Source organism: Bison bison, unplaced genomic scaffold (genome assembly GCF_000754665.1).
Source record: "Bison bison bison isolate TAMUID 2011002044 unplaced genomic scaffold, Bison_UMD1.0 scf7180017864240, whole genome shotgun sequence".
Classification (NCBI taxonomy): domain Eukaryota; kingdom Metazoa; phylum Chordata; class Mammalia; order Artiodactyla; family Bovidae; genus Bison; species Bison bison.
In genome coordinates, this window is record NW_011494812.1 from 2228415 (window position 1) to 2256283 (window position 27869).

Consider the following 27869-nt stretch of genomic DNA (forward strand, 5'->3'; position numbering starts at 1 on the left):
ACTCCTTGGAAGGAAAGTTACGACCAACCTAGACAGCATATTAAAAAGCAGAGACATCACTTTGCCAACAAAGATCCGTCTAGTCAAAGCTATGATTTTTCCAGTAGTCATGTATGGATGTGAGAGTTGGACTATAAAGAAAGCTGAGCACAGAAGAATTGATGCTTTTGAACTGTGATGTTGGAGAAGACTCTTGAGAGTCCCTTGGACTGCAAGGAGATCCAACCAGTCCATCCTAAAGGAGATCAGTCCTGGGTGTTCATTGGAGGGACTGATGCTGAAGCTGAAACTCCAATATTTTGGCCACCTGATGCCAAAAGCTGACTCATTTGAAAAGACCCTGATGTTGGAAAGACTGAAGGCAGGAGGAGAATGGGACGCAGAGAATGAGATGGTTGGATGGCATCACCGACTCAATGGACATGAGTTTGGGTAAACTCCGGGAGTTGGTGATGGACAGGGAGACCTGGCGTGCTGCAGTTCATGGGGTCACAAAGAGTCGGACACGACTGAGCGAATGAACTGAACTGAACTGATTGCATCTCTCACCTGGGTTATGCCAACAACCCACAAAGAGGTCTCACTGCCTCCATGCTCATCAGCTGCCCACCCCACCTTGACTTTTGATAGGGACAAATGACATTTTCTAAATATTCTGGGTTATGCAAAACAGATGAAACCAGACTATGCCTTTACTTAGCCCTTCCTAGTACCAGACAATCTGGGGCCGTTGGCGCACTCACCCCCGCCAGTCTGCTTCCTGTCTACCTCTAGGGTCATCTTTCTAAAATAGAGTCAACCTGTGGGGGCCCTGATGCCACCAGGGAACAAGTGAAGTATCAGGCTAAGGCTGGCTCTGGGATCTTAGGCAAGGATCCTTTTTCTTCTAAGAACAAGGTGCGGGGGGTGGGGATTTTCCAGAAAGGGTGGAGCTGCTTAAAGGGCTGGGTGCTTAAATCCCCACCTAGGTAAGCCTGGATCTCTCAGGTAAACATTGAACATGACCCCACCCTTTCTCCCACCAGTGGGATTCCTCGGTAACCCTAAACTGCCAGGCCATGGAACCCCGCAGACCCCACTGCGCCCTCTTCTAAGTCCCATGTGATGGTAACTTTTCGTTACAGTGATCTTCAAGTGCTACAAAGAAGGAAGAAGACGGAAGGGAAATCGAGTTTGGGATATGGGCCACGTAATATCAGGCAATGTCACCATACTTAATCCTCTCAAGAATTCCATTAAAGGAACTGATGTTAAGCTTCTTTCCAAAATCACGTGTCTATTCAGCAATACAGGCAGGCCTGCTTTCTCATGATGCAGTTCACTGTCCACTGCTCACTGGTGTGAGGACCCAGTGATGCTCAGGGCACTCATCCCTGAGTTTAGCCAGTATATTCTCACTCAGGGTGTGTTGGTAGCCAGGGGGTAACAGCTCCAAATGTCTGTTGATCAGAATATCCAATAAAGCACACCGTATGTCCTAACTTCTCTGTGAGGTATGGATGGCTAGCCTGGAAGTGTTACAGAAGAACAGGAAGTTGGCCAGGAACTTCCTGTGCCCTCCCGAGTCCTGGGTCCCCCTTCTGGAGGCCCACTCTCTACGTACAGAGCCAAAGCGAGTGTCTTCCGACCTCTCGACATGCAGGGGTGTGTAGAGGAAGGAAGAGACACAGTCCCCACTCTTGCAAAGCTCTCCAAAAGCACGGAAACCACACTCATGTACAAGTGCAAGTTCATGTACACACAGAAGTCCAAGAAATAGGCCTAACTGTGCCCAGATACTCCAAGAAACTAAGAAGCGAGAGGCGTACAGGAGGTTTCCAGCAAGAGGTGACGCTGCGGAGAGTGAGAGTTAGTGTTAATCATTCAGTCCTGTCCGACTCTTCGCGACCCTATGGACCGCAGCCTGCCAGGCTCCTCTGTCCATGGGATTCTCCAGGTCAGAATACTGGAATGGGTAGCCATGCCCTTCTCCAGGGGATCTTCCGGACCCGGGGATCAAACCCAAGTCTCCTGCATTGCAGGCGGATTCTTTACCGTCTGAGCCACCAGGGAAGCCCAGGGGATGCAAGAATAAAAGGTGGTGAGGGGAGATGACTCAAGGAAGCGGGGCTCTTCTAAATGGAGGACGAGAAAACTGATTTCTTTTTTGGCTGCTCATCATGTGAGATCTTAGTTCCCTGACCAGAGATCTAACCTGTGCTCTCTGCATTGGAAGCATGGAGTCTCAACCACTGGACCACTAGGGAAGTCCTTGAGATAACTGATTTTTATCAGACAACTCAGGACAGAGAGAAAACTCATGTCCCTTCTGCCACAGGGGGTATCTTGAAACTCTCAAGAAATATAGCATGAAAGTCAAAGACCAAAAGCTGGTCCCATGAATTGGAAGAGCTAATCTAAGATCCACCCCAGGGAAGCTGGTATAGAGCAAGTGGACTCTCTTTTCTCTTCACACCTAGGATTTCACACCATGCAGGCGCTGTTCGGGGTTCTTTACACACAGCAGCTGCTTTCATTCTAGGATTTAGTCCTGGTTTGTTTTACACTGCTTTTACTACTTTTGCACTAGTCCACAAATCCAGTCTCCTCTGCTAGATGGATTCTAAAGTCATCAAAGATAGGTAGCCTTCCCTCCCTGTGTAATCCCTGAAGGCTCCAAACAGTCTCTCTCGTGGTTCCTCCCACATTCTAGGCCATGGGCCTCACACACAGTCCCAGGCCATCTCCCCTTCGTTTGCCCAGAGGGTTTATGACAGGACAGCATTGTCCTTAGCAACCTCCACCTCCCGTTGCCTAGCAACCGCAGTTCAGAGTCCCCTGCACAAAGGCTGAGAGGCCCATTCCACACTGGGAGGCAGTAAAAGGGTTAATGGGTACAGGGTCCTCTCCCCAGGGCCCTAACTCCCCAAACTAGCTCTGCCTGACCAGAAGCTTCAGACCCAGGGGAGGGGTGGGCATGAAGGGCAGGGGTAGGAAGAAAGCCCCCGAGGTTACTGCTCACAGCCCGTGCAGCTCAAAGGAACACCACAGAGACAAAAAGAAAACCCACAGGTAGCAAAGTTGCTACCTTCCAGACAAGGGGGTGGAGGGAGGGCAGGAAGGAGAGTTGCACATCACCAGCCCCAACTCCCCGACTCCCACCCCCGCCCAGAGGCATCCCAGGAAAAGCCTCCCTCTACCCTGCCCTCAGTGGGGCAACGTTCTACATCCACGAGCCTCAGCCCAGCTGCTCCCCAGCCGGTGGGCAGAGGCCGGGAGCGGGGGCTGGGCCCCGCCATTGTCTCTCCATTTGTCCTAAGTGGGGCCCCCGCTTTCATCAGTTCTCCCAAGCGGTTCTCCCCAGGCTTGTGCAGACACATACGATCCCACTAGGCTGTTTGCCAACAACTGCCCCCAGTTTGAAAATAAACCCTTCCCTCTGCACCACCTGCCTGAGCCTCCTCCCCTCTCTCTGCTCAGCCTGCCCCGCAGTGACAGCTCAGCCAATCCTGTGGCTTCTCCCAGGATTCAAACTAAAGAGGGAAAAGGGAGGGGGTCCCCCTGCCCCCATCGACAGCCTCCCAGGTGGCCTTTCCTGGGCTTCCCCTATGAGGAGGCAGCCAGACTCTCAACAGCCACCCCAGCCCCAGCCCTGGGTTCTCCCACCCTCTGCCCTCAGAGACCTGCACTAAACCACTCAGATTAAGGCTCCCCAGAGATTAGGAGGAAGCTGAGCCTTTTCAGGGAGCAGCTGGGGCACAGGAGAAGGCCCCCAGGGAGGCCTATACACTATTTTAAGTCCATGTTGGAGCTAGCTGAAGCAGGAACCCAGCCCAGCCCCATCTGTTTGCTGATCTTTCGGGGAGCCTGGTTCCCTCCAGCCCTGCCGTGCATGAGCTCTGCTGTACTCAGAATCAGATAAATCAGAAACCCCCCAACCCTGCTGCCCCATCAGTCTACTCCCTAGAAGCCTAGAACCCCCCAAATCAGCATTTAAGAAAATAGGAGGGGAGGAGGGCAAGGGAGTGAGAAGATAGCAGAGCCAGGGGACAGGAGAGGGCCAAGTAGGGGGAGACCAGGGAGGATCAGGAGGAGTCTGGGAGGTTCGTGATGAGCTCTAGAAAGAGGGATTAGGGAATAAGGATGGACACTTGGAACAGGGCTGCAGGATCTCCTTTGGAACAGGCCAAGTGGAGTTCCAAACAGACCGTGCATGTGTGTGTGTGTGTGTGTGTGTGTAAATGAATGAATCCTTCAGTGAATGAACACTGCTTGGGAGCAGAGCCATGCTTGTTATGCAGAGTTCAGGCAGTGGAGCTGGAGATGAGGCTGGGGCAGGGACAGAGCTGTTAAGAAGAGGCCTTGTTCCCACTCTACCCAGCCCACCTTTGTTGGAGACATCTCCCAACCTCTCAGCTGAGGACAAGTCTTACCCACGTAATCAGGGTCGATGCGGGGAGAGTAGAGGCCAAACTGGATGAAGATGGGAAGCAGGAATCCAAAGCGCAGCCACTCGATGACATGCAGAGGGGGCCGGCCAGCCGGGGGCAGCAGGTCGCAGCCCAGCACCGCACTCTCCCCGGCCCGGCCCACCACCGACACCACCTCAGGCTTCCCTCGACCTGCAGGGCGGGCAGGCCGGTGGCATGAGGACCCAGCAGGGACCCAGAGCCAGGACTGGGAGGGGAGATACCCTATCTCGGTGGGTTCCCCAGGCCTTGGTGATGGGGTTGAAGGAATCTTTGATGTTGGCAGAACCAGAGCTGCTCCTCCCCTCCTCGGACCTGCTCACAGAGAACCCCAGGGGTCCAACCCCTACCCCAAAGCCAACAGGGAGTTCTGGAGCCCAGGGAGTCCAGCTCACCGTCAGCCCCCTGGCTGATGATCAGGCTGAGGATGGCCAGACTGAGGCACCAAACCATAGCCCAGCTGCCTGCTTGCCCGGCCCCTCCTCTCCACAGGGGCCCAGATGGAGGGGCCCGGGGACGTGCAGAGCCCAGCAAGCCCCTCAATCCTTCTGATCAGGTCACAGGGATCAGCGCTCACTCTTCTGGACAGTTAGGGCTTGGCTCACGTCACACCTGAGAAAGCCGTTCTCTGGAGCACCACCAGATCTAGATGCAAAATGCAAGGCAACATGCAAAGTGGGCCAATGTTGGTGAGCAAAGGTAGAGAAAGGGAAGAGGAGCGCAGATGAGTGGCGGAAGGGTGAGGGAGTGCTGGGGTGGGGAGACCAGACAGGTAAGGACATGTGGGAAGCAGAGGGCTGGAAAGATCTTAGGAAAAGCTGAGGAATTCTGGGGATATCCTCTTTACTCAAGCTCTTATAAATTTGCACCACGAGGGAACTGGGGTTCCTCTATACTTGGAAAAGGACTAGTCAGTTAAGTATGGGAGATACAGAGCCCCCATGGTCCAGCCTGCTCTCTGTCCTGTCCTTAGTCCTGATGCTAATAACAAGGTAGCAGAGAGCAAGGTAGAACCAGTATTATCACCTCCACCCCTCAGTGACATACAAGGACAGTGAGGATCTCAGAGAAACTTGCTCAGGTGTACACAGTCAGTCAAAGGCAAAGTTGGGATGAAAACCCCCAGAAAGTGCCCACACAGATCCTTGCCTCATTTCTGCAGCCTCTGTGAACCCCTTTCTCCACCCAACCTCCCAATACTGCTTTAGCCATGAATGCGTCAGACACTTGGGAGAGGAGCTCCCTTTCCATCTGCTGGTATGGAGGGGCCCAGGCAGCATTCTCCAGGTCTGGGCAGGTCCCGGGGCTTGTGGGCTGGCAGCTGGTGCCACTTTCTCTTCCTGATGCTGCCAAGACAGCCCTCTGTCTTGCCAGACACCATGATCCAAGTTCCTCCCATTTTTCTCTCCCTCCAGCATCCTCAGGGCCCAAGGTTTGCCACCGCTTCCCCAGCCCCAGAGGCATGGCCCATATGAAGCTTAAAAAGCCCAAGAGTCCCTAGGGTGTACAAAGTGAGCCCTGGGACCTGGAGGGGAGGAGGTCCTGATAGCCCCAGGGCCTAAGCATCTAGGGAAGTCACAGTGGGGTGGTGCTGCCTTGGACCTGGCAGACCCAAGTGGACTCTGCTCTATGGGCCTCCACCCCGTGCCTGGCCTCACAGGTCAAGACCGGCTATAAAACCTCCCCATGTCCCCCAGCCTGATCCCTGCCTCCACTGAGTGGCCCTGCACATCTTACTCCGGATAACTCACCAGCAAGCACCCCCCTGGCTTTCCACTGCCCCCAGTTCTCCCATATGTCACAGACATATCTTTTTCTAAATGCATAAGAACTCCCAGTTCCCTCCTGGCTCATTGTTCTGAAAACCCTAGTAAACCCAGGTTTGCCCAGAATTCCTCTGTTTTTCCTAAGAGCTTTCCAACTCTTCTGCCGCCACTATGTCTTCACCTGATCTCCCCACCCAGCGCTCTCTCATTCTCCCATCCCAGTTATCCCCACTTCTCACAACCTTCCCCACCCCCCACAATTCCCATTCTTCGCACCTGATCTCCAATTGCACCAGATCCTCGGTGCTTCAAGGAACTCCCGGGCTCCCCCAGAATCGCCACCCACTCACTTCTCCCATCCTCTCCTCCCTGGAATGCTCCTGCCTCAGCCCACAATACACTTCTGATACCCCGCCCTCAATTCTCTTCTCCCTTGCCGTCTCCGGACCCCTGGAACTCCTCCTTGTGTCTGGAACCCACCAAGAACGAACCCCCACCCCCACCCCACCTACACACACACACACACTCACACACACTACTTCCGAACTCCCCCAGTTCTCCGGAGTCCCCATCCACCCACCAAGAATTCTACTTCACTCCCCAGAACTCCCCTAGTTCTGCTCCCCCAAAGAATTCCACAATTCCCCCGCTTTCTCCTGTCCCCCATAACTCCCGCACTGTTCATCCCCTCGCTGGCACCCCATTCCATTGCCCCCAGAACACCCCCGCCCTCACCTGCTCCGCACCGCTCGGCCTCACTCTTCCAGCTACACAATAGGGGGCGGACCCGCCTCCCCGCCTCGGATGCCCCGAGCGCCTCCCGTCGCCCTGGAGACCGCCAATCCCCCTCCCGCGGCGGCCAATTGGAGCTAGCAGAAGGCGAGGCGAGGCGGGCGCGACCCCCGAGCGGCCTGGGAGTTGTAGTTTCGGGAAAGCAGGGCTCCGTGGCACGTGGGCCCGGGTCGCCCCCTGGTGGAGCTCGATACAACGAAGCGTGGAAAGACGGATCGGTCGGCCGCTTCCCGCTGCAAGCTTGCGAGGCTAAGCGGGTCAAGGCCCGGGCTCCCGGGGTCGCAGGAGCTGACCCGTAGCTGGTTCCTTGCACTCCCTCCTTCCTGGGTAAGCCACCTTAGACGTCCTCCCTTCGCCTAACGGGCTTAACCGCAGATGCGGCAGCTAGGGTTGAAACCCGAGCCTGGAGGGCAGAAGCACCAGGCAGCGAGCAGGACTCCCCGCCCTCCTCCCAGGGGATCCACCCCGCCCCTCTGATCTCCTCCCCATCCCCATCGCCACCTCCACCTCCACGTATTCTTCTCTGGCCGGACTGGAAATACCTGTCTGCACTGGCGAGCTCCCAAATCTTGCCCAGGCGCCTCCCACTGTGTGCGGAGGGGAAGGCAGCGCTCCCAGCCTGAGGTTGCCAAGTCAGCTCCCAGCACCAACCACCCAAAGAAACGAGTCCAGAGGGAAGAAACTAGAGAGAGACATCCTGGCACGGGAGATTGGGAGAGGAGGAATGAAAGGAATGATCACTTATTGAGCCCCTGCAGGGAGCCAGATCCTGGACTACCTGCTTCAGGACTCCTATGTGACCTGTACGGAAACTCTGTGAAGTAGGTAAAGCTCCGTGTGACAAATAAGAAAACTGAGGTTCTACAGGGTGAAGTAACCTGCCCAAGAGCACAGGGCAGAGCTGGAGTGAAACCCAGCCTAGACTCCATCAAACCCACCCACCTTGGGGACTTCAGACTCAGGCAGAAACACATCTTGCATGTCAGCCCTGCAGCCTTCTCTGCTTCCTCAACTTGGTGCTCTCTTAGGGATGCAGGGTCATGACTCCTTCCCTACCAGAAATCTGAAATTTGAAGATGCTTGCTCCTTGGAAGAAAAGCTATGACCAACCTAGATAGCGTAAAAGCTGGGACATCACTTTGCCGGCAAAGGTATGGATAGTCAAAGTTATGGTTTTTCCAGTAGTCATCTATGGATGTGAGAGTTGGACCATAAAGAAGATTGAGTGCCAAAGAATTGATGCTTTCTAACTGCTGTATTGGAGAAGACTCTTGAGAGTCCCTTGGACTGCAAAGAGATCAAACCTGTCAATCGTAAAGGAAATCAGTCCTGAATATTCACTGGAAGGACTGATGCTGAAGCTGAAGCTCCAGTCTTTTGGCCACCTGGTATAAAGAGCTGATTCACTGGAAAAGACCCTGATGCTGGGAAAAATTGAAGGCAAGAGGAGAAGGGGGTAACAGAAGATGAGATGGTTGGATGGAGTCACTGTCTCAATGGACATGAGTTTGAGCAATCTCTGGGAGATGGTGAAGGACAGGGAAGCCTGGTGTGCTGCAGTCCATGGGGTTGCAAAGAGTCGGACAGGACTGAGCAACTAAACAACAAAAAAAACCTGTCCTGGTGCTCCCCTGGAAGCCTTCCCTAAAAGCAGCATGCTAATCTCACCCCAGTCTGAACTCCTGCCACTCACCAGGCATTTGATTCCCAGTCATACCCTTGGCACCCAGAAGACCCAACAGGATGGGTCTGACCACAGCTCACACCAGTATCCCGTCCACATCCTCCCTTCCGGGTGGTCATCCAGCCCTTTCTGACTAAATTCTGGGCCAAGAAGCTTACCACCCCTTGTAGTAATTCATTCCATCTTCAGGGACTTGACTGCTGGAAAGTTCTAAAGGTGTAAAGATCTGGGTGTTTTTCACCACCTGAGATGAAAGTGTGGGAAGGGAGTGAAGGAGGGGAGCAGGCAAGAGCAATGGAATGATGTCTCTCACTATCCCTCCAGCAAAGTCTCTCAAAGTGGCCCTTCAAATGTTACAATGTGACAAACTGACCTAACAGTGCTAAGACTCCAATGAAAACGTGTTAGTGAACACAAGAGGAAAGCAAGGCCAAGCAGAATGCCTGGGGAAGGTGGCGGAAGAGTGTGACGGTTGTTATATCTTGGGCCCTCACCAACCAATACAAAAGATCTCCTTCCCCTGTGTGAGAATGGGCTCCATCTCTAGTTCAAAGGTTTCAATTCCACTGTCTCCAGTATTTTCTTGAGGATAAGTTAATTTCGTTTGGACATTAAAATAACTTTTTGTAAAATTGGGATTTGAAATGGTTTTCAATTTTTTTAAGTTTAAGATACAGTCTTTTCTCTTTTGAGGGGGGGAGATGCTAATTTTGTATTTTATTATTATCATCATTTTGCTCTGATTCAGGTGCATCTTGTCAGCTTTCTGGTAAGAAAAGGAACCTGACCCTAACTTGCTCCCTCACCATGCTGGAAGTGAAAATTGGTAAAAAAAAAAATCCTATCCATAAATATTATTTTCTGGAAAAATTTGTTCAATCTGCTAGGATTCTACCTAGCATCATCCTGCCAAAGCTTAAACCAGCCCACATATTTTCAATTTGTTGACAGGAAGACTAGACAATGTTGTCAATTCCAGAGACTTTGCTGATTGCTACGAGCACTGGTCCTGTCACCCGATCAGAAAAGAGTTACCATTCATCATTGATTGTTTCGTGGCTGTTGGCATGCCTGTTTTCTAAGCCAGTGAGACCAAAGCTCCATGAGGGTGTAGAGCTGGTCTTGTTTCATTCTTAAATCCCCGCCACCCCCACCTCAGCCCTTAGCCTATCAGAGAAGACCTGCCTGCCTCTCCAGACTACCCATTCATCACAGGGCGCAGCGCATGGCCTCATAGTCCCTTGAATTCATGGTGCTTGTTCACTTATCAATGGCTTTCTTCTTATCTTCTGTCTGGCTACAAAGTCCTTTTTCTCCCTTCCCTGGGAACTCACTGGTAGTCAGAGGTCAAAGTTCTGTTACCTCTTCCCTCCAGGACATCATCACTGAACTCTCACCACATCCTCACCTTCACCCGAAGCCCTTGTCACACCTCACTGTAATTACATCTAACACACCCCACAAAGAGTTCCAAGGGCAGAGAGTATCTTTTCCGCCTCTCCAGTGCAAGCCCAGTGCCTGACACTTCGGCGCTTAAGTGTTATCCTCCTCCCCTCAGTTTGCTTTTCACCTGTTTCAACAGAGCTGCTGCTGCTGCTGCTAAGTCGCGTCAGTCGTGTCCGACTCTGTGCGACCCCATAGACGGCAGCCCATCAGGCTCCCCCGTCCCTGGGATTCTCCAGGCAAGAACACTGGAGTGGGTTGCCATTTCCTTCTCCAATGCGTGAAAGTGAAGTCGCTCAGTCGTGTCTGACTCTTCGACACCCCATGGACTGCAGCCCAGGCTCCTCCGTCCATGGGATTTTCCAGGCAAGAGTACTGGAGTGGGGTGCCATTGCCTTCTCCATTCAACAGAGCAAACTTTGCAAAAAGCAAAGTGTTACCAGCTGATTATTATCCCGGTTTTCTGTAGAGGAAGAGGCCTGAGTCTTTCTGAGCTTGTATTCCACCTTCTTCAAAGTCTGAATGTTCTGCATCCAGGTGCTCTGGGCTGGTTGGGGACCTCAGCCTTTCTCCGTTCAGACTGGGTGTGAGAGGTGCTCCCTTGTATTTTAGGGAGGGCCATCAGCTGACTGTACAGAGACCATTCCTTCCCTTATTGATCTCCTGTGCCAGACTCTGAAATTCACAAGAAAAGACCTGCCCCCATGTATGCAAGATGGCCAGTGGCCTTTTCCACTCAGTTTCCAGAAAGCTATTAAAGAAATTAGAGGAGTTGGGAGCTGCAGGTTTGGTCCTAGATCTTCATGCCTTTTTGGAGGTGGAACTACTCAGCCCAAAGCGGGGCACAGAGAACCAGCCTCGGGCCAGGGACTGCCTTCCAGCGGGACACTGACTCAGACCCTCAGGGAATAGAGTGGATCCTTTGATAGTCTTAGGAACTCTTTGGGGAGTGGACTTAGAAACTAAACTTCCCTTTTTTCTTTTTCTTTTCCCAACCTCACCACCTCCTCCCCAAGCCCTACAGGGCTCCATCTCCCGCCCAATAATCGAGACAGGAAGCCCCCGCTTGCCTCCTGGCTCTGCTTCCTTCCGTCCCTGGAAGCCCTGGCTCTTGGTTTCCTCCATGCCCCTTGCTGGAGGCTTCCTCTTGGGGCGTCCCAGTGCGTGGTCCATGTGCACTGTTGAGGCATGTAGGATCTACTTCCCCGACCAGGGATGGAGCCCAGGCCCCCTGCCTTGGGAACGTGGAGCCTTAGCCATCAAACCACCAGGGAAGTCCCCTGTGTCTTGTTTCCCCAAAGACATCCTTGGTCCCTACAGTCCCAAGTGAGTCCATCTGCCCCTCCACAGTCTCAGTGTTCTTTTTCTTGGGACACACTTTGGAGGTCAGTATCCTTCTCCTCACTAAGAGGGGAAAGAGAAATGCAGAGAGGTGGCTGGCGTGGCTTCTGCCACACAGCCCTGTCTTTACCCCTCAGTCCCTCCTCTAAAATTCGCTGGGGTTACCAGCCCATCCCGCCCCTGTCGGAGCCAAGGCGTTCCCTTAGCCTTGGAGCACCAGTCAGCTGTACCTGTGCCTGCTGTCTTCAAAGGGTGTGTTTCTAGTCGAAAGGGACGGCGCCTCTGTGGACATCTGCTGGACCACGTGTCCCAAGCCAGAGGCCAGTGGCAGAGCACAGCCCAGATCTCCTGGGATCCCACCCAGGGCTCTCCATACAGTGTCAGGGGACGCTCAACTTTAAGGGATCCAATATGTTGTTTTCTTCCTTTGTGTGCCGTTTCTCAAGGACTCTCTATTCCTTATCAGTTCCTGGGAAACAGGAACGAGCAGAGCTGCACGCAGTTCTCAGGACTGAGATCATGGGAAAGAGCACCTGCTTGGATCCCCTTCAGTGACTCCCTTCAGTGACTCTTCAGTGACCTTTTAGGACTATTCATTTTTTGCAATTGGTGGAATTTCATTCTTTTTAATGGCTGAGTAATCATTTTACTGAAGATATATAAGCATGCATTTCTGCAAATAAAGGACCCTTGTTTCACTCGAGACTTGGGATCCTGCATCCTTCTTCTCGTTGACTCCAGTCCCCAGGTCCCGGTCTACGAAGACCGTGACACTACAGTATCCCACACCACCCTCCTCCAGGTCACTCACTCCCTCAGCACGTCCTGTGGCATGAGTGGCTTTCAGTCCCCTCCCCATTTCACCCCCAACTCTGCACCCTGCCACGGCAGCTACATTAAGTAGCATTCACAAGATCTGATTTGGGGAGGATGACCAAGACTTAAGCAGAGGGTGAGGAATTCATATTGATCACTGGTCTTGGGAAAGAGCAAGAACATAAAATTAAAGGTCTTTGCCAGGAGAACAGGAGGAGGGGAGGGTAATATATGTGTAGGGGGCAGCAGCCCAGGACAACAGTCCAGAGAGAAGGTGTGAGACATGGAAATCTATGGGTAAGGGATAGACAGGACTCTAATCCCAAATACAAACAGGGGTCAAGAGTCTCAACCTCTGCTGTTTTTTAAAAATATTTATTTTTACTTTATTGAATTATTTGGTTGCACCAGGTCTTAGCTGCCGCACACGAGATCTTTGATCTTCATTGAAGGATGCCAACTCTCTAGTTGCAGCTTGCAAACTCTTAGTTGCAGCACATGGGATCTAAGTTCCCTGACCAGGGATCCAACCTGGGTGCCTGCACTGGGAACATGGAGTCTTAGCCACTGGATCACCAGGGAAGTATCCAGACCTACGCTATTAATCCAACTGAGTTGCCATCTCTATGGGGCAGGCACCAGAGGCCCAGAGCAACTGGCATCAGGGAGATGATGGAAAGGTCACCAGGCTCAACTGAGACCCAGAGTAGGATTGCACTGGGGTGCTTCATAGCTCCCTGTGCAGGACAGTCGGTAGATTAACATCGGGTGGGTGAGTCGCTTAGTGAACTCATTGGCCAGGGTGTAAGGAGGGTATGAAAGCAGAAGAATTGGTAGGAATAATAGGAATAATACCACATTCATGCAGAGTTCTTGGTGCCTGAAATTTCCCATTCAGGAGTCACAGCTTCATTTAGATTAAAAGGAATCTCTCACTCTTCTTATTGAAGTGTAAATGTTATGTGTGTTGGTGGGGAATGGGTTAGGCGTGAATAATAACGTACCAACACCGCATTGTGAGGAGGTCTTTTAGACTCACTTTCTTCTCCAAAGGCAGTTGTGGAAAGCAGGCGGCATGGAGGGGGTCACCTAGAAGGGAAGGAAAGGCAAGAAAGCAGGTTTTGCCAGAGTTACCCAGTGAAAGACTACACAGCTCCTCCAGAGTGGAGTCACCCGGTTTGACTTTATTGCCAGACAATCTTCCCTCTGGGAGCATGGCCCTTGAGATGCCCGCCCTTTGATCCCCTGGGAATAGATGAGCCTGGGGAGGAGGAAGTTTCCGCTGGGGCTGAGAAGAAGCAATGCTCAGGACAGGGGCCCCCAGGGGCCATCAGCTCAGGCTGGGGCCAGGCCGCCCCTTCCTTCTCAGTCTCATTCTGTCTCTCTTGAGTTTCTTCATTCTCAGCACTTTGCCTCTTGTCTGGACTCGGATGAACCAGAAGCCCACGGCCAGAGTTCCAAAAAGCAAGAGGATGAGCAGTCCCTTGGCCAAAAGACAGAAGGAAGTGGAGGCCTTCTCCAAAGGGTAGCCAGGATCTGGGGCAGAGAAGGCAAGGAGAGAGGGGCTTACCAGAGGGAAGGTCTGGATTTAGGGGAAGACACCCACCCCAAATTCCACCGAGGAGGTCTCAGGTTCACTGTCAGCTGATTCCTTGGCAAGTATCTCAGGGATGTATATTCTTTTCACAGAATCTCGGAGGTTGTGATCTGGGGAGTAATCTCAACCTAGAAGGGACTAGAAGGGACTAGAAGGGACCTTCCCAGCTTCCAAGCTGTGAGCACAAGGAAAAGGGAAGCCCCTCCCCAATCCAGGGGTCAAGTCTGTACGGGAGGGGTTGGGTTCTAGACTCCACGTTCTCTCCTGAGGAGAAGGGTGTGGTCACCCTGAAACCCTGCAGTGACTCGGGGACTGTCTCTGGGACCCTGGTACCTGCACAGAAGGACCCAGCTTGGATGGGACGGGAAGTAATGTTGCTGACAGGGTTGCTGGCCCTGCAGGTGTAAGAGACAGCCTTGTCCCCAGGCCTCCAGAATGCTCTGAGGATGGCGCCTTCATGGGCTGTGTCAGCGCCATCTTCCCAGGATATCCAGGTGTAGGTCACGTCCAGGCCCGCATTCTCTACAGAGCATATCAGGGATATATTACAGGCACCTTCTTCCCCAGGGATCTCAAACTTCACTGTCATGTGAGGCTGTGACAGGCGTTCTAGATGAAGGAGAAACACAAAGGCCTTCTAAGTAATCAGGGACTGGCTCTGTTTTCCTAAATTCTTCGACACTGGGGTACTGATGCTGCCCACTGAGACCTGCTTCACCTAAACGAGGAAGGAGCCAAACTAACAGCACCCAGCCACCATCCAACCTGTGGTTCCCAGGGCAGCTGCCAAGATGACGGAGCTGCTGATGGCATCTTCTACCTCTGCTTTATGCCTTGCCTTCTCTCTCTTACCTTTGCACCCCACTTTCCTTCAAACTCTCCTGCCTCTTTGATCCTAGAAAATATTATCACCCTCCTGAGGGCACTTATAATTTAATTAGTGTATGCACGATTCAAGGTAGAATATCAGTCAATGTCACAAGCATTAAGAGGGAATTTGGGTTCAGGTAGACAGGACACCCTGATTAGTAGCCCTCAAATCAAAGACGAGGATAAAAGGCTTAGGAATGGAGGTGGCAGGACTTCCCTGGTGGTCCAGTGGTTAAGAATCCACCTTCCAGTGCCGGGGACTTGAGTTTGATCCCTGATTGGGGAAGTAGGATCCCACATGACCCGTGGCAACTAAGCCAGGGCACCACAGCTCCTGAGCCCGTGTTTTAGAGCCCCTGTTCTGCAACAGGAGAAGCCCCTGCTCACCACCGTGAAGACCCAGTACAGCCAATAAAAAAATATATATATATATGGAGGTGGCATTCATGCCCAGGACGCAAAATCTCATAGGAACAGAAAGGCTCCCTAAGAGGTCTGTACGCAAAGCCCCTGACTCCTTTCACAACAATCCACAGACACTGCTCAGAGCCCAGGGTCTTGCTACTCCAGGTCACTTTACCTGCAGGTGAGGTCAGACACACTGGAGACAGAATGCTTTCCAGTCCCAGGCCCTCAAGCCGAAACCCCGAGTCCTAAGACCCTTGGGCCTTTGTGTAGGAATCTCAGGAGAGTCAGAAAAGGCAGCGCTATGGTTCCCAATAAACTCACGATAGACACGCAGATTGTACTGCTGCATGGTGGAGACCTGGGACGTTCTCAGGTTGACTTGAGCTTGGTAAGATCCTGAGTCCTCCCAGCTCAGATTTTGGATGTGGAGGGAGTAGGTGGGCTCCAGGAAGCTTACTCGGCCGTCATAGCGAGGGTCGGTCACCATGATGGTAGCCGGATGTCCCTCTTTCTCTGACACCACAGTGGCAAGCCTTTTGTGGGAGGACCAGATGATGTTCTCAACCTCCTCATCAAATGGCATTTCCAGGGGCAGACTGATGGACTCGTGAAGGATCCCAACCACTTCCTCAGGATCCACACCATCTCCAGAGTACCCTTCAGCTGCAGATAAAGAAAGAAAAGATTAGGACTTCCTTGGTGGTCCAGCGGTTAAGGATCTGCCTTGCAATGCGGGGGATGCAGGTTCAATCCCTGGTCAGGGAACTGAGATCCCACATGCTGGGGAACAACTAAGCCTGAGCACCACAACTACGGAGCCCATACGCCACAACGAGAGATAATTCGTGCACCTCGACAAAAGATCTGCATGACTCGCAATGAAGATCCCATGTGCTGCAACTAAGACCCCATACAGCCAAGTAAGTAAATAAATAAATAAAACTTCAGAAAGATGGAAACAACGCAAGTGGTGTCTCTGGGCTGCTGAGACTGGCGGTGGGGCATGGTCTCAGTCTCAGTTGAGTAGTTTCTGTGACTCACAATCAATCTCATCCTCCAACTGCCTCTTTTGGCTCTAGCTCTTCGCTGCACCTGACTCGAGCACCTACCAGGGTTTGGTTTCCATCTGTACCTCACCCTCCAAGTTCTCTCTTCTCCATTTGCTGTCCTTGGGGTTGCTCCCCTTCTGTATCCACAGGTATCCTTATCTCTTTTTACTGCACTAAAGTCACACCCTAGTCCTCTGTACTCCAGAGGAGCTGAAGGACTCAGTCCCAAAGGCAGCGACTTGCTAGCCCAAGGCCCAGCAGAACAGGAGCACAGAGAGGAAATGAGATACTCCTGTTCTGAAGCTGGCAGTCTGTCTCACCTTCCTGGGACAGCACGAGGAGGAGCAGCCACAGAAGTGCTCCCATGCCAGTAGCCTGTGTCCTGGGAGTGTGACCTGGTCAGTCCTGGAGGCTCTAAGGAAGACAAGCTGACAAGATGCTGCTGGAGGCAGACTCACAGTCCTGGGGAGAGGGAAGTGGTTCCCCCAGCTAGCTGTCCTCTAACTTCCCCATCTCACCAAGCCCCTCCCTGTCCATCTTGGGAAGACATCTCTCCAGCCTGATTGGCAAGGTGGTTTACCCACTGCCTCATGTTTCCTGTCCATAGTACTCAACCGAAATCTCACTTCCTAAATGAACCCTTCCTAGATGCCTGCCCCCTGTATTCCCAGGCTTCCCAGACTACCACCTCCCCCAAGCTCTTCAAACACTTTCTATCCACCCTGTGATTTGGCTCTCAGGATACTCTGCCTCAGATCTCCCTTGGCAGTTCCTATGTTGCTGTGATCATTTGATCTTATAAACATCTTTATCTCCCCAGGCAGACTCCATATTTTGGGACATCTCTCTATGTCCTACTGATGCTGGTTCCCATGCTAGACACATTTAGCGCCCAACTGATATTTTTGGCATGTATGAATGAAGGAAGTTTTTCTATTTCAAGTTAGCTAGGTTCCCATTTGAGAGACTATTCATAGGAAGAGAAATTTTGACTTCTTCCCCCAACCCCAAGTTCCATGGGGTTGCAAAGGGTCAAACACGACTGAGTGACTAACACTCAGTTTAGACCAGAAAGCCTATCTATGTTGTCAATATTATCAAAAAATATTAAATCATTCTGTGAGAATATGAAATGAACTAAGCTCTAGGAAATCTGACAATCAGAGCTGTCCAGGACACAATGGGTAGCCTTTGAAAGTACTTTCTGTCCTTCGTATTCAAACTAAGATTGGACAATCTTGGATTGTTGAATATTCTACAGCATGTCTGGCATCCATGGGTGCTCAGATGGGATAATCTTTAAGTTTCTTCTAGTACTCAATTCTATGAGTCTTGCTGTAATCAGGAGCAAGAGTGATGCCCTTAAGATGAAGGGCACAATTAGAGGCAGATATGTGCCAATATCCCATACTTTAGATGATCAGATTTGACACTCAGTTAGGTATTTATTGAATAGCTTCCTTGGCCCAGGCACTGTCCTAAGTGCTGGGTGATTAGCAGTGACCAAGAATTTTAGATCATGGCTTTATGGATAGCAGAGGCCAACAACTGACCACAGCCAAGTAACCGCAAGTTTGATGAGTCTTACCAAAGGGAAACTGGGGGGACCTGTGACAGAGGGATTTACCAAAGCTGAAGTCAGGAGGGTTGGGGAAAAGCTTTCGAGGAGAAATGATTTTTAAGCTAAGACCTCAAGGATGAGTAAGATATGCTAAGGGAAGACAAGAATGAAGTAGACAGTTCTTAAAGTTCAATTTATATAATTATCAAATCTTGGGGGTTGGGGTTTTTTGAAAATGTAGATCAGGTCTCAGTCTGAGTATGAAAACTTTTTTAACATAATCTCACTTAAAAATAGGTTCGATGCAGGATACGGGAAGCTTGGGGCTGGTGCACTGGGATGACCCAGAGGGATGGTATGGGGAGGGAGGGGGGAGGGGGGTTCAGGATGGGGAACACGTGTACACCCGTGGCAGATGCATGTTGATGTATGGCAAAACCAATACAATATTGTAAAGTAAAAAAAAATAATAATAATAAATAAATAAATAAAAAGGGGAAAAAATAAAATAAAAAAATAAAAATAGTATTAAAGCAAAGAAGAAAAAAAATTCAGTTGAAAAGATGAGCATGAGTTAGGTTCTCTGAGAAGCAGATGATGGAGTTAGGAGTAAAAGAGGTTTAATCTGTGTGGGCGAGGGAGGGTGAGGGGAACATAAAAGATAAAAGTGGAAGGGAGCAGAAATGAGCAAGGAGAGCCTGGGACCGTGATGCTGAGCAGACAGTCTCACTAACTCAGCAGCGAGCCCTGGCGTGGAGCTCCCACATTCTCACCATGCACAGCCATTGGCTGGGGCTGCCCAGGAAGTGCATGGGTCTCTCGTGGGTCCTGCACGTGCTGCAGCTGGCGGCTGCCAGCTGACTGCACCCCTTGAAGCTGAAGACGAGTTCTCTCTTCAAAAGAGATTCAGGGGCACCTTCAGGGCCACTGCAGTGAATATGCTGATCAGACAAAAGGTGACTATGGGCAGATTGATTAAACACCTGTCTCCATAAATGGTACATTATACTTATTGAGCAGAGAGAAATAATTTCCATCACTTCCTCCCGCCCCCAACCCACCCTCACTAAGCCCTCCAAGTTCAGTGTGGAGAAAGCCCTTCTCCAAGTATGATTTTCAAGTGCCCCGGAAGTCTGATTTTTCATTCTGGCTCATGGATTGCGACCCAAATGCGGCTCCATTTCCATCTCTCACTGACTCTTCAATCTTACTCAGTGGGGTGATCTTCCCCTGTGACAGATGAGAACCTCGGCTTTGGTTTTCTGCTCTCAGTTCAGAAATGAGAACTTCTTTCCCATGTAATATACAAAATTCTAAACTTACCTAGAATTGAGCACTCTCCCCTTGCCCTGGCTTATGTCTGTTTCAGGCTAAAAGCTTACACAGGAGAGTGGGAGGAGCCCTGCTCTCTGCTCAGCTTCACTCTCCCTCTGCTTTCTTCAACTTGCCCCCACCCCAATTCATGTTCCCCATCTCCAGGAGGGTGGGCAGGGAGGGGAGAGGGTGGAATCGTTCTCACCCAGCTGAGTGTCTTTGCGCTCTGTGAATCTGGCAGATGGTTAAGAAGGACTCCATTGAGGATCAGTTTTGTGGGTTTTTACACGTTTCTGCTGGTTCCTTCTCTCTATTCTTGACCCAGGAAGGATGCGTCTCTATTCTGAGTCATCCTTTGAAAGTCTTTCCTCAGCCCCTGGACATCTGGTTGTACATCTCATCTCCACCCGTCGCCTCTTCAACTGTCCCTATTGTATGGCACTCAGGCCAACCAAGCAGCAGGCTGTGTCTCACGGGTGGTCTCAGTTGCCCACCAAAACATTCCTAGCTTTGACAGATTCTGAGATCTATAGCATAGCACCACTTTCCTGGCTGCCTCATGGGAGTCCCATCTTACTCCACAGTTGGTTTTAATTCTCCAAAGCCTGATTGACACTCCGGTCCCCTTGGACTCTCACCTGCAGGCAAGCATGTCAAAGCTCACAGTGTCCTTTCCCTGAAGACCCCTCCTTTGGCTGCTGGTCAGACATAACATCGTTTATCCTTTGGGGGATAAGGTGGGATGTGTGTGTGCTCAGCCACTCAGTTGTGTCTGATTCTTTGCAACCCATGGACAGTAAGCCACCAGGTTCCTCTGTCCATGGGATTATCCCAGCAAGAACACTGGAGTGAGTTGCCATTTCCTCCACCAGAGAATATTTCCCACCCAGGGATCAAACCCGTGTCTCCTGCAGCTCCTAAACTGGCAGGTGGATTCTTTACTGCTGAGAAGCCCATGAGACGGGGAATGACAATGAAAAGTTCTTTCTAAAGAAATCTCTTTCTGGCACTCCCCGGCAGTCCAGTAATTAGGACTCTGCACTTCCAATGCAGAGGGCAGAGGTTCCATCCCTGGTTGGGGATCTAAGATCCCACCAGCCATGTGGTGCAGCCAATAATAATAATAAAATAGAAAAAAAGGAAACCTCTTTCTGAGCTCCCTCTCTCCATAGATGAGGGAGATTCCGAGAGTGATGACTCAGGTTCTCCTTCATTCTGGTTGTAAATTTCACAGAGGGAGGTCCCCCGTGTTGCCTTTCATCTCTCCATTCCTGTCCCAGGGACACCTCAGTGAACCACGGCAGGGAGAGTCCCAGCTAACACAGAGGATCCCCTTACCGCAGTCTTTGACCCAGCTGATTTCTGCAGCACAGCGGTGGACAGTTCCAGGACTGTGACCTCCACCCTGAAGTTTGTACCTTTGCTTTTCTGTTTCAGGGTTTTCTCTGCAGCAGTGGAATTGCATCAGCCCAGGTGCAATGCAGCCAAGAAGTGCAGGGGAGTGCACAGACCCCAGAGGTAACCCCTGGAGTCAGTGGAACACTGAGTTGATGGATAAATGCCCCAGCCTTCCTGCCCTTCCTCCCTGCCCTTTCTTTATTCCCTGCCCAGGGATAATCCTGAGGCTTGTTCTTCAGGGTTTTTCAGCCCACAGCAATAACCAACCACAAACACAACTTTTATGGGCTTTTCTCCCTTCTCCATCTCATGCTCCTCATTCTTTCATATTGGCTTCCTGGATGGTCTCCCAGAAAGACTACCTCCACCCAAGTTCTTGCTAAAGGTCCCGTTTTGGTTGAACCTAGGTTGTTGTACTATTATATATGATAAAGTAGTTGAGCCATTCAAACTTAGATCCACTGTCTCCTCTGCCTGGGTCTTTAGAGCAAATAAGTTAATGAGATATAAGCCTCCCATTCCAATTCTCTTGATGTAACAGCCTTGGGAAACCATGGGCTGGTGAAAAGCTGGTCCTGCTCTGATGAAAGGATGGGGAGATAATAAAGGGTCAAACCTTTGGTCAGGCTTTGTCTTAGCTTCTCATCAGATCTGGAAAGACTAGGACCCACACAGCAGAGCCATTAGCTGTGTGGGTAATGGCTGTGTGGGTAATTAGCTGTATGGGTAAGTTTCCTCTCACAGCAAAGCACATTGAGACCTACATGTGTCTTCCATTCCATCAAGGGAGCTGCCTGTATGCTTGATACAATATTTACCTTTTAAAATTTGTTGTTGTTGCTGTTCAGTCACTAAGTCATGTCTGACTCTTTGCGACCCCATGAACTGCAGCACTCCAGGCTTCCCTGTCCTTCACTGTCTCCCAGAGTTTGCTCAGACTCACGTCCATTGAGTCAGTGATGGTTTTAAATGTCAGGGTTAAAAGAGTGATTATTCAATTGAAGGTGGCTGGAGAGAACTACAACAGTCCGAAAATTGTTGAAGGGCAGCCAGAGGAGCCATTGTGACGCAGAGGAGAAAGGCGTGTCCCTTGTGAGGGACCAGCCTGGGCAGGATCCCTGGGGTGGGAGAGAGCAGAGTACACTGAGCGTCCTGACCAGGTGGGGCCAAGGGGGAGGTGGCGAAGAGCAGAGAGGGGGCTCCGGAGGCACCCTGGAGACAGCTCACCTTAGAGCTTCAGAGACCTGCTCAAGAGCTTAGAAATCATAGTCTCTTAAAAAGCTTACTTTGACAGGCAGGAGAAATAAAGGCTAGAGGTGAAGAGAAAAGGGGGTAGAGGGAAACTTTATTGCTGTCGTTGACTTGCAGTGTTGTGTTATTTTCTGCTGTACAGCAAAGTGATTCAGTTATACCTATACATGCATTCTTTTTCATATTCTTTTCCATTATGGTTCACCAAGGATATTGAGTGTTTCCTGTGCTGTACAGTAGGACTTTGGTGTTTATGCTATTGACTTTTCTTTTTTTTAATGGGGGAGATATGAACATATTTAAATGCTGAGAAGAGAAGAAAGTGGGGAGTGGAGCTGTAGAAAAGAAAGGAGATGGTCAGTGGAGCTAGGCTGCCCCCATCGTCCCCAGAATATCAGAATATCAGAATCCCAGGGAACTGGGATTCAGGACCCAGAAAAAAGAACCAGCCTTAGACTGCAAAATGGTCCTTCTTTACACAAGAAAAGATGATCAGAGACGCAGGCAGATTTGTCTGTGGCAAGGAGTGAAGGGGAGTCCTGTCTGGTGGTTTCAATGTTCTCTGTAGAGTGAAGGTGTCAACTAAAAAAGATGTACTGCGTGCGAGTTGAGAGTTAAGTTTTACTTGGGGGCAAAATGAGTGCTGAGGGCTTCCCAGGTGGCACCAGTCGTAAAGAGCCTGCCTGCCAATGCAGGAGACATGAGAAGCAGGTTCAATCCCTGGGTCGGAAAGATCCCCTGGAGGAGGGCACAGCAACCCAGTATTCTTGCCTGGAGAATCCCATGGACAGAGGAGCCTGGCAGTTTACAGTCCATAGGGTTGAAAAGAGTCGCACAACTGAAGCAACTTAGCACGCACCCATGAGGGCTGTAGCCCGGGAAACAGCACCTCAGATTGCTCTGAGAAACCCTCCAAAGAGGTATTGGGGGAAGGTCAATATACAGGATTTTGGTGAAGGGGGAGTTCAGTGCAATCAAGCACTCATTTTACAAAAGGTTTTCTGCTAGTCACAAGGAGCTGATGTCATCATGAAGGGATTTAGTGCTTTTCTACCTATAAGGAGATGCATGAAATCAGTTCCTGAAAACATCCGTCTAAAGGCCTGGTCCACCAGTTTCCCTGGAGCACAGAGTGCCTCGTTCCCCACTGTGAACTCCCTTCGGGGAGTGTCGAAGTTCAGCAGCTGTAGCAGCATAAGTGTCAGTCTCCGCAGAGGTAAATGCCCTTGACCAGCACCAGTTCCTGGTTGACAGAGGCTAAGTTCTCTGCTGAAACTGAAGGCTGAAGTGTCTGTGTCAAGGGCAGGACGAAGTTTGAAACAGATGCAGTGACTCTGTGTCCAGGCTTCTTGGGACAGCCCGAGTTTAAGTCTGCTGTCCTGGGCTAATTATTAATCGTGTCCCTTTTCACTCTTAGAAAGTATCCTGGTTTGTAGGGTAAATTACGTGATTACTCTAAAACAGGAGCAAAACTTTAAAAAAAGAATCATAGTCAAATAGCTAACCTTTAAAAGCTCAAGGCCACCCTTAGCTTTTCTGGTCACCACGTGTCCCTGAAGTTCTAGGGGAAGGTAGTGGGGTGGGCAGGGTGAAATAAGAACACATCTGGAACCAAGCTGCTTGTGCTGAAAACTTCATCTGCAGAATGGGATCCACACAACATCTCTTTGTGGGGCAGTTGTGAAGATGAGGTGAGATGATGCCTGGAAAGCCCTTAGCACAGATGGGCACACAGCAAGAGCTCAAAGAATGTGCGTTGCAGTTATGACTAAAGGTTAAGTGTTGAGAAGGTGGACTTGGGAATTGTGAAGAACTGCAGCCTCTTCGTACTGGGCCAGGGTCTGTGTCTATTGAAGAGAATACTACAGAGGAAGTTTCTAGCATAAGACACGTGACTAGACTTTTCCCCAGCAGCGTAAATCAGCCCCTGGTCTGAGGACACAGAGGGCGTTGCTGCCGGCAGGTTCAGCCCAGCTTGGTGTTTTCCATACCCCTTCCTGCGCATCATGTACAGAGAGACGCAGCATGCTGGGCTGAGTCCCTTGAACTCCAAATCCCTGAGTGGTTCCTATGTACACACACCCTTCCCTCAACTTGCCTTTTCAGCACCATGCGTCTGCCTTTCTTAAAATCGACTCCCTGCCATATGTTCTGCTTCCCCTCATGCTTATCATTCTCAACGTGTAGGTTTTGCATCTTCTGCATCAGAATCATGCAGAGGGCTGTTTACAATGCGGATGCCTCGGGCCCCCACTCCAGATCCAGGGACTCAGGGTGGGGTCGGGAGGGAGTGATGGCTGCAAACCCACCTGCGCTTTCAGGTCCTCAGGGGATTCCGCTGTGTGCTACAGTCTGAGAATGCCCCACGCTGCCTGCTCTTCTGTTTCACTGAAACAGGAAGTTCCCCAGCCAGAGCTGCCTTTGTCTCCAATTACAAAAGGTTTCTTTCCCCCTGAGTAGAGCCATTAAATGCTGCTCTCTGGGGCTGGGCTGCCTAGAACATGAGACAACTCTGGGGGCTTGGGACCTGTCCTCCCGGAAGTCTCCCTGGGAATTGGGAAGCCCTGTGTCCAGGACGGAAAAGGAAAGCAGGCCCAGGCCAGAGCTTCAACCCAAGACGTCCACCTATATTTAGTCCTTGACATGTGGGCGTGCTGATGCAGAACTTGCTTGAAAACAGGAAAGAAAAAAGTTCACAATCTACTAATCTTGTCCAACCTCTTATTTAAAAAACAAACAGAATGAGTGGTGGAGGAACTTCTGCAAGGCCACGTGATTGAGGCTGAAACTCAGGTCTCCTAGAGCCTTGGGGGCAGGACTTTACCTGACGAAACTAATTTTGGATGTAACAGAACTCTGTCTGTGATGTCCCAACACAGAAAACCCTCAGTGAATGTTAGTATTGCTGGTGTCATTATTAATTTGTATTTGTATTCATTTGTTGTTGTTAACTTGTATTTGAGACTGGAGGCGCTCAAAGAGAGCCCGAGGGGAACAGAGGGGGATGCCCTGAGCGATGCCAGCTGGATGCCCAGGCAGCTCTGCACCGAATGAGTGATACTCTTCTCAGCAAATTCAGCACTGATCAGGGGCCGGCTCTGCAGACCGCCAGTTCATCGATGTGCCAGGGATGATCAGAATCTGCGAGGCTGCCTCATCTTATCAGGACAGTCATCAACTGATATATAAAATCAGCCACTCATCCTACAAATATTTAGGAATTTCCAACAAAGTACCAGGCACTAGATGTGCACCACAGCAGTGAGCAGGAAACATGGAGTTCACATCCCAGTTCCGGGTGGGCTGCAGGGAGATAGGCAGTGCACAGCACACGAATACACAACAACGTCAAGGGATAAAGTACCGCAAGGGAAAGCAAAACAGGATGAAGCGACACAGAAGGAGCCCCCAGGGGTGGGGGAAGGCAAGAAATATACCTCATTGAAGGGGTTCTGATCAAATAGATCAGTTTCAGTTGCACTGCCCTGACATTTCTTCCCTGTACAAGGTCAGTCTGAGGAGCTGTGAGCAGGAGGCAGCCCTGGGGAGCAAGGTGTTAGAAGACAAGAGATGGTGGTCCCTGGTGGTCCAGTGGTTAAGACCCCCTGCTCCTAATGCAGGGGGCCCAGGTTTGATCCTTGAGTCAGGGAACTAGATCTCATATGCCACAATGAAAGATCCTGTGTGCCACATCTAAGATCCAGAACAGCCAAATTAATTAATCAATTGATTTTTTTTTTTTAAAGAACACAGCAAAAAGAAAAGAATATAGGAGATGAGCCATGATGCAAGAATTTGGTGACAAATGTCCATCACTCACGTGAAGGACTAAGGTTAGTTAGGGGAAGCTGGATGAAGGCTATACAAGCACTCTGTAAATCTGTAAGTCTAAAAGGATACCTCAAAATAAAAAGTTTTTTTAAAACCTAAAAATAAAATGTTTGGTGACAGCCTGTTGCATCCATTTCTGTAGTGAGCTCCTCCTCCACTGCTGTCCAGCTGACATTTTCTAAGCAAAACTCAGGTGGTCCTGTCAGGGCTTACCTTCAAGACTCTCCTTGCAGTGAGTCACAAGGAGAGTCCTCCATACCACATTTTTCTTAGAAAAATGCATCTCATTTTTCTAAGAAGGTAAATACTTTCATTTGATCATTTGTTTCTTTGGATTTGCACATCTCATCTCTGATCCACTAAGCAGTGACTTAGTGACAACACTTTTGAAACTCAGAAAACAGTCTCGTTTTCTCCTTTTCCGTGGCTACCAACGCCACCTCCCACCACATACACATTAGGTGCTTTTTCTTTTTACATTTTTATTTATTTATTTTTGGCTGTGCAGGGTCTTTCTCTGCTGTGGCTCGGGCTTTCTCTCGTTGTGGCGAGCGGGAGTGCAAGGGCTGCTCACTGTGGTGGCTCCTCTTGTTGCACAGCACGGGCTCTCGGGCACTTGAGCATCTGTAGTTGTGGCACATAGGCTTCGTTGCCCATTGGCATGTGGAATCTTCCCTGACCTGGGATCAAACCCGTGTCCCCTGCATTGACAGGCAGATTCTTAACCACTAGAACACCAGGAAAGCCAAGATGTTTTTCTTGATGAAGGCTGCAGGTCTTCCTTTATCAGATAGAAAATACTTTCAACAGGAAAACCTCCGTTTCCCTATCAAATTCCCTCAAAGAGTTTCTCTCTTATAACTGTTTCTTGACACCCCACAGTCAAATCCCCTGTCAGGGTTCAATCTTTCTTCCCAGGGGAGAGAGGGGCTGTCTGAAGTCTTGACCTCACAGCAGTGAAGGTGGCTTGAATTTCAGCCACGGGATTGCGCCACAGGATCTCTGTGATCCGAGAGCTTTCCTTCCTCTGAGGGGAGAACAGCCTGGTGACGGAACACCAAGAATGGAGACATTTTCTCCCAACCTGTGGAAATGGCTAAGGAGTTGGGGAAGGCCTCGGGGATCCCCTCAATGCGCGAGAAGAGGAAATAGTGACAGAGAAAGGGAACTAGAGAATTAGGAGTAGGCACTGCTAGCAGCTGCTCTGCGGGTGGGGGAAGAAGCAGTGGAGAGGAGAATTGTCCTGGACTGATGGTTCCGACACTGGGATAGCCAGACTGGTGGCTCCCAGCGCAGTGACAAGGAGTACTGCCCCTAACTCTTTGCTTTTCTAAAGCTCATCTGATGAGGTGTTCCCTAACAGCTATGCAATCCAGCCCTTCCTTTAGAACAGTGGTTTGTGAACTTTAGAAATATCCACACAACCCCTTCCTCAGAGGAAATATTCCGAGAAACCCAATAGAGGAAACGGGTAAAGGTGCACTGCTCTGGTGGAAGTTGGAGGATGGAGCCTCTCTCACTTTAAACCCCAAGGCCACTCCTTGGAGCCCTGAGGGTTCTGTGGAGCTCCTCTGCTCAGGGGTGGCAGACGGGCAAATAAATGGGACAGAGTGAGCAGGTGGAATAGCCATTCCCTTCTCCAGGGTGTCTTCCTGACTCAGGGATTGAATCCCAGTCTCCTGCATTACAGGCAGATTCTTTACCATCTGAGCCACCGGGGAAGCCCTCAGAACTTCTAACACAGTTCAAACAGAATGGTTGGAATTTCACCTACTTACTTACCTATTGGACGAAAGACTTTCCTTTTTAAAAAAAGTGTCTGCTACTCAAAATCCTTTAAAATAGTGTTTATCACCCAACTTGGATCCTGGAAAACACAAAAGGATACCTTATGCTCCTATAAATAGGCATGATTTGCTTTGACAAAGGTCCTCAAAGTTGGGCTAAAGGGATTTTGTCCCCACTGAGAATTACTAACCCCAGTTAAATGGGATGATCAGAAAACTGAACCCCAAGCCACATTATATATGAACCCACTGCAGGCCAGTAGCCTGTGTGGACATTTGTTATAAAGTAGGAATATTCAATGGGGCTATGGCAAATGGGGCTTGTTGATTAGTTGCTCAGTTGTATCTGACTCTTTTGCAACCCTATGGACTGTAGCCATACAGGCTCCTTTGTCCACGAGATTTCCCAGGCCAAGAATACTGGAGTAGATTGCCCTTTCCTTCTCCAGGGGATCTTCCCCACCCAGGGATCAAACCCAAGTCTGCACTGCAGGCAGATTCTTTACTGCTGAG

At 50.4% G+C, this 27869-nt stretch overlaps 2 protein-coding genes across 3 annotated transcripts in view; both read right to left on the reverse strand.

Annotated features, from left to right (window-relative positions):
- Window positions 1–7396, reverse strand: part of IGSF9 (immunoglobulin superfamily, member 9) — a 20078-nt gene extending 12682 nt beyond the window's left edge. The window contains exons 1-3 of the mRNA XM_010846867.1: window positions 6950–7396; window positions 4844–5093; window positions 4413–4601 (exon numbers count right to left, since the gene is read on the reverse strand). Of these exons, the coding sequence (XP_010845169.1) occupies window positions 4413–4601; window positions 4844–4901 (247 nt within the window). The 5' untranslated portion in view covers window positions 4902–5093; window positions 6950–7396. The remainder of the gene's footprint in view (window positions 1–4412; window positions 4602–4843; window positions 5094–6949) is intronic.
- Window positions 7397–13455: 6059 nt separating this feature from the next.
- The window catches only part of SLAMF9 (SLAM family member 9), a 28841-nt gene continuing 14427 nt past the window's right edge, over window positions 13456–27869 (reverse strand). The window contains exons 1-4 of one of the 2 annotated variants that reach the window (XM_010846869.1): window positions 16535–16666; window positions 15487–15828; window positions 14221–14496; window positions 13456–13826 (exon numbers count right to left, since the gene is read on the reverse strand). In XM_010846869.1, the coding sequence (XP_010845171.1) occupies window positions 13621–13826; window positions 14221–14496; window positions 15487–15828; window positions 16535–16580 (870 nt within the window). In that variant the 5' untranslated portion in view covers window positions 16581–16666 and the 3' untranslated portion in view covers window positions 13456–13620. Of the gene's footprint in view, window positions 13827–14220; window positions 14497–15486; window positions 15829–16534; window positions 16667–27869 lie in introns of those variants that run through there. The other variant, XM_010846870.1, reaches the window with a different exon arrangement.